Here is a 12,224-nt window from a genome sequence, read left to right as displayed (position 1 = left end):
AAGTTTTTTTTTTTTTTTTTTTTTTTTTTTCCCCTTTAATTCTCTAATGGAACAGTTTGAACTGGTAGCAAAGTTGGATATTTTCTAATGCTACAGATCCCAAACGAAGCTGAAACAGCACAGGACTCTCTGAACTAAACCGATACTTTCTTTAATAAGAGGCTCTGCAGGACCCATGCAGAAATATTCCTCATTGTGACATTAAGGTGATTAATTAGAAGGTGAGTCTTCAGATGGATTTACTCTGCACGGGGCCAAGCCGAGATATGGTTTCTGGGGCAGATTCACTGGTGCCCGCAAGACCAGACAGCTTGGCCCAGCTGGTGCCACCCTTGAGGTAAATTTTAAGAACTTCATACGACTGGACTTCCGGAATTTCTCCGCGGGGTTGATTCTATCACAAAGAAGGGAGCTTGGCCGAAGCTTTTCTCCTCTGTCCGCTCTGCATTCTGCATGATTAGCGATGGAAACCAAGGCGCGGCTGGAAACCAGGCTGTGTCCAGGCAGGCAGGGCTGGGGTGGGGGAGCCGGCCTACCCTCAGGGAGGTTGTGAGAGAGGAGTCAGGCTGCAGCCGAGACTGAGCCACGGGGACTAGAGCTGGCCTGCAGCCCCCCGCTTGGCGGTGTGAGCTGATCACAGCCGTGGGAGGGTCAGGGAGCTCGCAGCAGCCAGAGGGGCCGCACCGGAAAAGGCGGAGCCAGATGCTTAAACGGCAGTGACCTCAGGGCGTGTGATTTTCTGGTAATTAACCGCCGGCTGGAGGCTGTCAGGGCTCAGGGCGCAGCTGCCCGCCTGTTCGTGCAGAAAAGAGCCTTGGAGCCTTGAGCCATTCCAGTAACAAGATGTCACTGCTGGAAGGATGAAGGTGACCTCTATCTACCCTCCTGGCCCAGCCCAGGGCTCCCAGCCCAGGCCGTCCAGCCATGGCGACTTCAGCTCTGGGCTGCTCTAAAGGATGCCAGGGTGTGTGCTCTGGCCCATGTCTGATGCTAATACAGTATTGTGTGCTGGCCCAAGGGGCTGGGAGCCGAGCAGACGACGGGGGGCTGGGGAGACGAGAGCCGGTCCACAGAGGGAGGGGCAGTTGGAAGAGGGCAGAGGAGGGAGCAGATGGGCCGTGCGGAGGCAGGAGGCTTTCGAGGGACACATTGAGAGGATGCAGCTGAGGCCGTCCAATGGCCGAGCCAAAATGTTGGGGGTCCCAAGGTGAGGAGAACACATTTCCAGAACCACAAGCCAAAGCCAGGCATCCACTGGATTTCAGGCGAGGACTGCTAAGAGTTCAGCTGTGTGGGCGGAGAGAGCAGGGTGCAGAGCGGATGGCAGCGCCTGGCTGGGGGTTGAGGAGCAGAGGCTCCCCTGGACGTCAGGGGCCCAGGGACTTGGGGGATGCCACCGCCTGATGGATTTGGGCTGGGGAGGGGGGAAGTCACCCACTGCCGCCTCCTGCGAGTCCCCTGAAAGGGCCTGGGTGTTCCTTGGGGCTGACTTCTCACGGGCCCTGGAGAGACGTCATATAGCCTGCGGGCAGCTGTGCTCACGCCGGCACAGATGAGATTGTGCAAAGGGCTGGGGTAGCACGAAGCAGGTGGCAGGGACCCCAGGGTGGGACGGGTGCCGGGGTCCCCAGCAGTGGTCGTTCTAGGACAGAGTTAGCTACTGGGGGAAAGGGAGGCTGAGTAGAGTTCCTGCCGAGCCTGGAGGTTAGGAAAAGTCTGGGGGCTCAGAGAGGTCAGGGGCTCTGATCAAGCCAATAGGGAATGTCAACCACCCACACGGTCCTCTGTCCTTTCACACGGGTGTCTCGTATTCCCTGCTAGCCTCCAAGCCAAGACAGGGTTTTAGTCCCTTCCGCGTCCTCTCCCCTGCCCACCATACCCGCCCTGCCTTATGCCCAGAAGGGCAGGAAGTCTGGAGATGCTTGTCGAGGCGGATGAGTTAGGCAGGCCCATCAGTGTAACTTGGAGAGTGAGTTGCGGAAAACTGGAGAGAAGGTGGCGGAAGGTGGCTGGCTGTAAAAACTGCCCCTTGTAGATTTGCTCCTACAAGCAAGCGGGGATCAGTTACATCTGCTGCCGCCCAGGAAAAGGTGGGTTTTGAGCCCTGAAGGTTGCTGGTCAGAGAAGAGAGTGACGTCACACAAGGCGCCCTGGCCTGGGAGTCTGGCCTCTGGGACAAGATGCTGTGTGACCCTGGGGGAGTCCCTCACCTTCTCTGGGCCGTCTGCATAAAATGTGGGGCTAAGATGGGAAGAATGTCTTGGTGCCGCAGCTGCATCGGTCTGTGCAGTCAGGACCAAGCCTCCTCTGTCCTGGCCTCCCGCCTCCCTGCAGGGACATCTAGAAGGACACCCGGATTCTCCCTCCATCCTTACTCACGGCTACTCCAGTCTGTTTGGCTAGCGGGCCTCCCTCCCTCCCCTTGGGGACAGTCTGTCCTCCGGATGCCACATTCTCTGCTCGCCACCACACAGTGGGTTGAGTGATACCCTTCTTAGGCGTGTACACATGTCTCCCCAGAGCTGGAGTTGCTAAGGCTTCTGGACACAGGTGTAAAGACACACACTCCCATCAGCTTCACTAGGAATAAAGATGACATTTGACTGCCATCTCTCTGTTTCCTGCTCTTATGCTCCATTGATTCTAAGCACCCCTAAAGCCTCCGTGTGATGTATGGTGAGATGGAAGAGGGCACCCCGTGTCCCAAGGCCAGTGCCGGGACCCGACATGAGAGCAGCATGTCCAGACAGCTGTCCAGCCACCACTCCCGTCCTGGTCCCAGTGGCAGAGGGGGCCTGCAGCCCCAAGTCTGCGATGCGCTGCTACCACTGCCAAGAGGTTCGGAGCCACCGGCGCACTCACCTCACTGATAGGAAGGAAGGTGGGTCCCGCCCCCTGCCTGCACCCGTGGCTCATGCTGGCCGGACGGGAGCTGAGGCCAGCTCTGCAGGGCCAAAGCAAAGCGGGGGAAGTGCCCACCTGCCCCCGCCAGCCACGTCCTTCCAGGAGCCCCGTCAGAGTAGAGCGGCAACACTCACTGCTCTCAACCACCTTGCCAGCTGCCTACACGGGGGCTGGGGGGGGGAGCCTGTCCTCTCCAGTCAGCTCTCCCTGGCTGCCAGCCCTCGCCAGGCCTTCCTTGCTGGGCGCGTGCCTGTGGCATAGGGTTTGTTTTAACGTTAACGTAAAAAGGAGTGAAATGATACTGGGAAGGAAAAACGTCTGCATACACCCGGGGCCTCTAGTATTTGTTGCCGGACTATCTGCCGTCCAGATCTCCTGCTCTGAGGATCTCCTTCGTTGAAGGGCTCAGTGATCAGGGCACTGACTGTGCCCAGCTAGGCGACAGGGACCAGAGCACGTCCCCTCCCGGTGACGTGGTTAAACCCAGACTCTGCTGAGGAAAGGAAGCAGGAAGCCGAATGATGGAAAGGCAGAGGATACTCCCTCAGTCAACCCGGGGGTTTGGGACGCAAATAGGTGCCGTTTACCAACCATCCCTGCCCTCCTGCAACGCACAGTACAGACACAGGCACACAGACGCAAAGGGACACAGACACCCACACACACTCTGCCTCTCCGAGGTCAGTCTGCTCCGAGACCCGCTCGGCCCCCACTGCGGGGTGATCACCCACTCACACATAGCTGAGTTAGACTCATCTCCAGCCCAGCTGAAGCACTTCCTTGGTGCACAGCCGACCCCTGCACCCCGCAGCGCCCTGCAGCCTGCCCTCCACTTCCCAGTGGACCAGGTGGCAGGCAGCTGGGTAACTTGTCCCCAGTTCTCACCTCCTTGCTTCCCTTTACACCTGGGATGCCAACGACGGGCCCCGAGTCACGAGAAGGTGCGTGCCCACTCCCTGTGTTGGAGGTGTCCAGGAAAAGGGGACCGTGCCGGCTGGGACAGTGGAAGGGCCTGGACCAAGCTGGGGGGAGGGCCACGTGACCTCAGACAAGTCTGTTTCTCTGCGGCTGAGGAGAGGGTGGGGAGTTCACTCATCAGCCGCCTGGCAGCCCTTTCTGCGCAGCCCCTGAACCAAGTAAGGCCAGCAAGAAGGAGGCTGAGGGGAAGGATCTGCGGGGCCCTGAGAGGAAGGGGCCACATCCATGAGGCAGCCACACGCAGCCCAGGGCCTCATCCGCCTAGGTGTGCCAGGCGCCTGCTGGGAGAGCGGGCTGCGTGACCGCGGGGGCTCTCGTGCAGCATCTCCAGGACGGCTCGAGGTTATCTGTACCTGCTTCCCCAGGAGCCTGGAGAGGGTCCTCCTGCCCACGCCAAGCGGATGAGGAGAGGCCCTCTCCTCGGATGGGGCGGAGCTGGGGTTCCCCAGGCCTTGGCTGCAGGACCCATTCCTTTGACGCACGTGGGCAGTGACTCAAAGGTCAGAGTACCACCAACAGACGAGGCTGTGACCACCCGGCTGGGTGGCTGGTAGGGCCCCGGCAAAGTAACATGTGGGTGAGGAACCAGCCCGGGGAGGACACGGTCCAAGGCCTGGGCGAGGGGACCCGGGCACCCTCCATGCCGCCTGCATCCCCTGCTTCTGCAGAGACAGTGGCCCAGCAAGCTGTGGGGACCCTGGGAGTCACGGGCCTAAGAATAACTCCGTTTATTTAGGCTTCTTCTCAAAGGAGCTGGTGATGGTGATGCAAGTGATAATTATAGCCACACTTTATGATCTTTATATAATGTGGTGACTCGTTTCCTAAGAGCTAAAATACTGCCTCGTTCCCCTCCTCACTCCTCACCCCTGAATGGGGATGGGGATACCACAGTGGCCGGGAGGTGGCCGGGTGACTTCCCAGAGGTCCCGGAGCAGGCCAGGCAGGATGCACTACGAACTGCTTTTCAGCCGCAGTCCTTCCTCCTTTGGTTATCCAAGTCCGGATGTATCTGATGGAAGTGTTGCAACTTGGGGTCCCCTCATTTTCAGAAACTGTTTCCACAACTCCCTCCTTTGAGTCCATCCCCTAAATAGAAAAGAACCCCTGACAAAGACCAGTCGAGCCTGAACCATCTATCCTAATCTTCATTTGGCTGAAGATATAAAAAAGTGTTCAGAGCCCATATTCCAAACTCTACAAATATCCCTTTCTTTGGATCAGGGTGACATCTGTGCTGGTCATCGGCCTTGGGCTGAGACGGCCTGAATTATCTGGCTCTCTCACGCAGCCTGCTAAAAAAGACCTGGTGTGAATAATTTAAACCCTGTTCCCTTTCCCCCTTGCAGATTTCTGGCTCCGCGCTGGTCATCATTTCAGCCCCGGCGAAGATGTGCTATTCCTGTCCCCGATGAACATTTGCTTCTTGAGAAAGTGAGTCTGAGGGGCTGCAGATGTGCTGGGGGAAGGGCTCGGGCCAGGACGGACGCCGGCCCCGGCCCCGAGGGAGCTGAACTGCCCTCACCAGGCAGCTCTCAGGGAACTTTTGATGTCAAGCCCCTCCCTCCTCCTAATCCAGGGTGGATGCCCATCATTCAGATGCCTGGTCTTTCATCGTCCCCTTTCCTCTTTAGGGAGCGCTCTGTATAGAGCTACCCTCACTGCATTTGTCCATTTAGCTGATTAAAGATTTCAAAAGGAAGGTAGACACGGACGGGGAAGAAAGAAACGAGACAGGAAGGAAGGAGCTCCAGGAACCACAGAACACTTTTAAACTGACTTAAGTATCCCTCTTGCCTCTAAGTGGGAGCATGGGTTTTAAAATTCCTACTTTGTGTTAACCCAAGAAAAGTCTTCCAGCCGTCTTCCAGACGTCTTCCTGGCTTAAACATTCAAATGCTCAGTAATTCAGAGGCCAGCGGGCCAGGATGTGGATTCCTCAGGATCCGCCCCCTCACCTGTGCCCCCCTCACCTGTAAGGACCAGGTCCTTGGACCTGGTCTGTCTTTGGTTTTTTCAGGGGTTGGGCGGGGAAAAGCAAAGGAAGACGATGCTGGGCTTCGAGGTTTGCTGTCTGTCAGCCCCCATCCCCTCGCTCCTGGCGGCGGGTGGCTGTGTGTGCGTGTCCACACACGCACTCTGTCCTGACCTCACTTTCAAGTTGGCGCCTCTCTGACGTGTCTGGTCAACGACGTCGGGGCAGAGAGCTCATCAGTTCTGGGCGGGATAGAAGTGGACGCGGGCAGGAGGGTCAAGTGGGGCTGAGGAGAAGGGCGGCATCTCACACCTGCCTGTCCAGCAGCCCCTGCGCCCCCCAGCCCTGCCTCCAGGCCCAGGGAGACAAGCAGGCCCACCTGTTTGTCGACCCTCTGAAGTTCAGAAGCCTGGAGCAAGAGGTGTGCTCCCGGCCCACAGGCCAGACCGAGCCCCTGGCCTTCCGAAGTCTTCGCACGGTCTCTGCCCGGCCCCGGGCACAGGGGTGGTCCCCAGGCCAAGTGACGGTCAGGCTGCGACTGGGGAGGCTGCAGACGTGTTTTCATAATGGCTCGGCCTGGATATGTCCGCGGACATGTCTCGCGGATGGATCGTGTAGGAAGGGGAGGCCGGGCGGGCAGACAGCTGCCAGTTACAGACCCCTCGGCTCTCCTCTGGTCTCCGAGACGCCAGGGGAAAAGAGCTTATGGTTTGAGAGCCTCCAAAAAGGCCGCTAACGCTGAGCACCCCCATTAACATCTGGGTGACCCCCACTCTCCCCGGGGTCCTGCAGCCCCTTGGATGGAGTGTTGGACTCGGTGGCCCTTGGGTTCCCTTCTAGCCCGGATGAGTTCTGACCGTGCACAGTTATTTCTGCACTATAATGAGGGCAAGGGCATCTAGGGTTCCAGCCCACCCCGTCTCCTGCCCTGGGGCCTAGCTGGGCCCCGCGGGAGTCACTCTTGCACCCCCAGACTTCTGAGGGCAGCCGCTCTGCGCAGGTGTCCACAGACTCGGGAGACGGTGTCTCTGCACTCGCCGTCCCGCTCGGCTTCCCTCCATCACGCTTGGCCTCCCCAGGTGACGCGGAGGTGATTCTAACAGAGCAGCATTCACAAGGCAGCCCTGGCCTGCGCTGGCCCCATGTCTCCCAGGCCAGCTTTCTCACCTGGGGGTGAACGGCACCTTCTAGAGGCTGTGCTGAGCGGCGGGTGGGAGCAGGGGCCCAGGGACGGCCACCCGCCAGCAGTGTGACCCAGACCTGATGCCTTAACCTCTCTAACCCCGCCTTCCTCGCCTCCAAAACGTGGGGCTCGCATGAGGATCAAAGGAACTAACACGCCTGAGCGTTCAGCACGGCCTGGCACACACAGAGGTCACGACGCTTGTGACTCTGCAGGGCTGCTTTTAGAGGAAGGGGGCACTCCGTGATCCAAGCCCATTGTGTTATAATCGCGCCCCGGCGGAAAGCAGGGGGCTGTTTCCCAGGCTGCAGGGGACCACGGGCCACAGGACTCCTTAAGAACCAAGAGGGAGGGCTCTGGGTGGGAAGGAGGGCCGGCCGCTTGCCTCCCAGGCCAGAGGGCTCAGCCCGAGACCAGAGGCCAAGGCGAAGGCCCTGCTTCCCGCAGGACCAGGGCTGAGCAGGGCAAAGCGGGTCACGGATGACACAGGGGACGGGCCCTCTCCGGGCCCAGCAGCCCCGGTCCCTGTAAGCCTCGGTCCCAGAGGGTTGGACCTCCCTGCCCCTCACCACGAGCTATACCACAGGCCCGGTCCCTCAGTCATGTCTCGTGTCTTCATCCAGCTCACACCAGTCCGATCAAGGGTGTCAGCAGGCTCACCAGGACTCAGGAGTTGGGGACGGTTGGCAGGGACAGGCTGGCTCAGGGCACCCCTGTCCCACGGCTGGAAGGACAGCTCAAGTCAAAGCCACGCTCTGGTGGCTGGTCCCCGTGGGCCTTCACCCCCCCACCATCCACGCGGCCCGCACCCTGCTCTGGGCGACCCTCAGCAGAGCTAAGGACTTTTGCTAGGCAGGGGAGGGCTGTCCCGCTGAGCCTGGGCACAGGTGCTGCCGCCTCCAGAGCTAAAAGCTAGGTCACGGCTGGCGCAAGAGGCAGTGGGGCTCGGCCCCTCCGGACCCTCCTCTCTCCGGTCAGACGCGGGGGGCCGAGGCTGCCACGTCAGTGATGGGCACGGGAAGCGGGGCAGGGAGGGCATAGCCCTCAAGGCTTCTTCCCACAGCCTTTTCAGGCTCAACCTGATTGAATCTAGCCCCGGCCCTTCCTTTCTGAGTCCGGATGTTTTGTAGCCTACCCTGCCCGCACTGGGCTTGTCGCTGGGGAGATGAAGGGGGAGATGCCACCCGGGCCCCAGGGAGCCTGCCCTGGCAACAGGTGCCCAGGAGGGAGGGAGGGTCTGGGAGTCCTGAGCGGGACTCTGGCTTCTGCCCCCTCGAGTGCAGCCCTTCCTTTCCTGACACTTGGAGCCAGAGGTGGGGTGTGGGTGTCCTCTCAGCTTTCCAGGTGGGCGTCCGACGCGGAGCCTGTCCTGCTCACCTCACCCATGAAACACCTGCCCAAACAATCACACCTGAGTCTGATCAAGCTTCTACACCCAACTACGAGAACATGACCAGCAAAGGTATCAGAAAGCCCAGACTGGGAGAGAGTAAAGCACAAATGACCTGGTTCCTTCAACAGGTAAATTGCAAGGAAAAAAAACAGAGAGAGATTGATGGGGAGCTTAGAGACTAGAAGTGACTTGGGAGACAAATTGACCAACTCTAATACACAGACCTTACAAGTTTAGATTCTGATTCAAATAAATTGCAAAAAAAGAACAGCTTACGGGTCAATCGGGGAAATTTGGAATTGCCTGGTTATTTCATGATATCAAGGAATGACTGTTAATTGTTTTTAGGTGTGATAATGATCTTGTCATTACCTCTTTTAAAAAAAGGATCCTTACGTCTTTGAGGTACACCCTGAAATTTTTACAGGTGACATGATGTCTGGGGTCTTGGGTGGGGCGGGGAGCGGGGGAGGGTGCAGATGGACAGGATTGGCTCTGAGATGGTGGCAGTGAGTCTGGGTGATGACCTGGAGCTTCATGGTAACGTTCTTTTCATTTTTGCCTACTTTTGAAAATCACCGTGATAAAATCTGGACAGAGGAAGAGGAGGGGGGGGAGGAGGAGAAAAAAGGGGAGGAGCAGTGCTGCCGCCACCTCCGAGGTGCCCTCCTGGCTTAGGTCCCAAGCACCTGGAGACCATGGCAGCCTTCCCAAGGCCTCCAAGACCAAGGCCAGCGTCACCGGGTGGGGCTCTCAGTGAGGAGCCTGGTCAGGTCCCCAGGATCTCAGAAGCCCGGGGCAGGTGGCCCTCCCTCTGCCCACGGCGCTGGGCAGGGCCAGGCAGACACTCACCGCAGAGAGGCAGCTCCTGTCCTCGCGGATGACGGCACTGAAGCCCAGGAAGCCGGTCACCATGACGAGCGTGCCCGCGAAGATGAGGATGTAGGCGGACGCGGCAAAGGTGCTGGAGGCCAGGACGCCGAGGTAGCCGCTCTTATCCACCAGGGTCCAGACGCCCACGGCCATGACCGCGGCACCCCCCATCTGCGGGACACCGGGTCTGAGCACCCACCGCCTACGAGGCCCTTCTCGTGCATCATCTCATTTGGTCCTTTGAGAAGCCCGTGGGAAGTGTCTGGCTGCCCATTTTGTAGATGGGGAAACAGAGGCTTACCCATGGTCGAGGGGAGAGGCAGGGACAGAGTTTGGGTCCAGGTCTGACTCCCAGTCCCGTGCTTCCCACCACGATGCCCGTGCGTCCCCGTCATGAGGCAGGGACACTCCAGTTGTGGGGACCCCCTCCCGCCGTCCCCACCCCCAACCCCGAGCGCCGGGGAGGCTTGCATCCCTGGCGGGCCACTTGCACAAGCCCTCTTCTCATCGCCTGTGGGGGAAGCGCGACTGGGCTTCTCATCTCTGCTCTACAGACAGAGGACGAGGCCAACAGAGGAAGGGGAGCTGCCCGAGGGCCGCCTCTGCGGGGCGACACAGGGCAGGGCCAGCCCCAGCTCGGAGCCCGGGTCTGCAGCTCAGCAGAGCTGCCCCCTCAAAAGAAGGGACACACGCTCCACAGTGGAGCTGGAGTCGCTCTGGGACGGCAGGACACTGAGCGGGGGGGAGGTGTCCTCTTTGCTGACCGTCTGATCCCTTTCGGCCCTGATCCCAGGAAGGGACACTGGGAAATACAGCTGCCCTGTTCCTTCTGCAGTGAGGCTGAATGACCCTTTCTGTGGCTGTGATCCTGGGCAAAGTATGTGTCTGTGTGTCCCCGAGGTGCCAGATGGTGAACAGCAGGGGTGTCGGCCCAGGGTTTGCGGGGGGGCAGGACCCCGGCACCTGTGACCAGATCTGCCACCTGCTCCTGGGAAGGCAGATGTCCGTCTGGCCCCCAGCTTCCCTGCCTCATCTGAGGATGGGGGCTGCTGCTCCCTCAGGGGGTCCTGAGTGTGGCTGAAGGTGGGCAGCCCCAGTGGGCTCGGTCCCACTGCCCCGATGACTCTGTTTAACCCGCCTGCCGTTCGCAGACCTCAGAGGCGCAGACAGAAGCTCCTTAGCAACGAGGCTGCACCAGGCGCCTCTTCCGAGCTTCACAATAGTTCAGGAGGCTTAGGGCTGGCAGGTGGGAGCAGGCATTTTCTCTTTTGCATATGAAGAAATGGAGGCTGGAGAGAATAGAGCGTGCTGGAGAGGACACCCTCCTGCACACGTGCCCCCCCCCGGCCCCCCAGAAACCCACCCAGAGTTTCGAGATTGAGATGCAAACCCAGGTCTGCTGAGGGCCAGTGTGGGACTCTGTCCTGGGATCACACACACTGGGCTGGGCCTGCTCCCCTACTCACTCCTGCTTTTTAGATACATCTGGTTTCTTTTAAGGGGCGTTTCATCCCCCTTAGCACCTCTAGCGGGTAAGAGAACCAGGTGGAAGGACGTCGCACGGCTCCAAATGGAATCCACCTCCTTTGATTCCACGGCACATATTTTTTCCCCCATTTTAACATCTCCAAAACCAGACACATCTTATGGTTGATGGCATCTTACAACCACGCTTGGCCACACTCTTGCCTTGCGGTACAGAAAACAATGGTGTATCTTACAAGTGATGGTATCTTAGGCTGGATGAAATCCTGGACTACAACAGGCTTTCTAATTCTTAGGAGCGTGGGCTACCTCTGGCCACATCACCTCCGGGACCAGTGAGGAATTTCCTCCATCTGGGTCAACAGGATTGTGTCAAGTGAGGGTTTCCAGCAAAATATTCATCACATATTCTTTCTGCCCCTACAGCATGCCCAGGAGGCTTGAGAGAGGGTCTCAACTGTGCATAACTGGCTGTGTGACCTAAAGATGGTCCCTTAACCTCTCTGGGACTCAGTTTCTTCATCTCTCAAACAAGGTGGACGTGTTAGGCCAGTGGTTCCCAGCCTATAACCACCAAGGGCCCCTTTGATTACTTTTTCCCACGGGTCTTATGTTTTGAAGGGTTTCTGCCTATCAAACACAGTGCATTAAGTAATAGTTCATTTCTCATTTTTTATTAGTCAAAGGCACGTGGTAGTACCAAGAAGAGATTCTGAGCAGCATGAAATAGTCAACGTGACCACACTGAGTGGATCTAACTTTTGACGCTAACCTTTGTAGTGTCTTTATAGAAATAGGCACATCATCCATTAGGCTTGTCAACCCCACAGGCTTAGCATCGGATCTGGAACCACCCAAAGGGGTACGTGTGGACAGCACTGGGGACACCTAATCTGCTGCGGGACATGGAACCCACTGAGAATCTGATAAAAAGCTTGGGACGCTTTGCCCAGAGAAACGCCATCCACGTAAAATAATGCGCTCAGCTTCGGGGGCTGAGGCCTCATCTTGCATCTCACAATGACCCTGGTGTAGACGTCTCTGGGGCCCCCCCACCTTGCACCCTCTAAGGCAGTGCTTCTCAGCTGGGCCGCACCACCACACAGAGACCTCCGCACATCACCAAGGTGACTGGATTTCGGGGGGTGGGATCAGGCCTGGATCCTTCACTAAGTTCCCAGGTGGTTCCAGTTGAGAACCACCGCGTAGTTTCCTAGTCAACAGGCGTCAGTCCTGTCCCCTCCCCCAGCAGGGTCCCAAGAACATCCTCCCCTGAGGCCGCGGCCTGGAGGCCCTTGGCCCAGCTCAGGACTGCTCCCCCCCCCCCCCCCCCCCCCCCCCCCCCCCCCCCCCCCCGCCGGGTGGGGGAGAAGAAAAGCCTCTCGGGCTGGTGAGTGCTGGTCGGCACCAATCCTCTGTGCGGGAATCTCTCC

At 58.7% G+C, this 12,224-nt stretch overlaps 1 protein-coding gene across 1 annotated transcript in view; it reads right to left on the bottom strand.

Annotated features, from left to right (window-relative positions):
- TSPAN11 (tetraspanin 11) overlaps nucleotides 1-12,224 on the bottom strand; it is a 65,041-nt gene that overhangs the window by 16,149 nt on the left and 36,668 nt on the right. The window contains 1 exon segment of the mRNA XM_007469515.1: nucleotides 9,286-9,477. Coding sequence (XP_007469577.1) covers nucleotides 9,286-9,477 — 192 coding nt within the window.

The sequence above is a fragment of the Lipotes vexillifer genome, unplaced genomic scaffold, assembly GCF_000442215.2.
Source record: "Lipotes vexillifer unplaced genomic scaffold, Lipotes_vexillifer_v1.1 scaffold395, whole genome shotgun sequence".
Classification (NCBI taxonomy): Eukaryota; Metazoa; Chordata; class Mammalia; order Artiodactyla; family Lipotidae; genus Lipotes; species Lipotes vexillifer.
The sequence above is the reverse complement of the archived record's forward strand: the minus strand, read 5'-3'. Positions and strand labels throughout refer to the sequence as shown.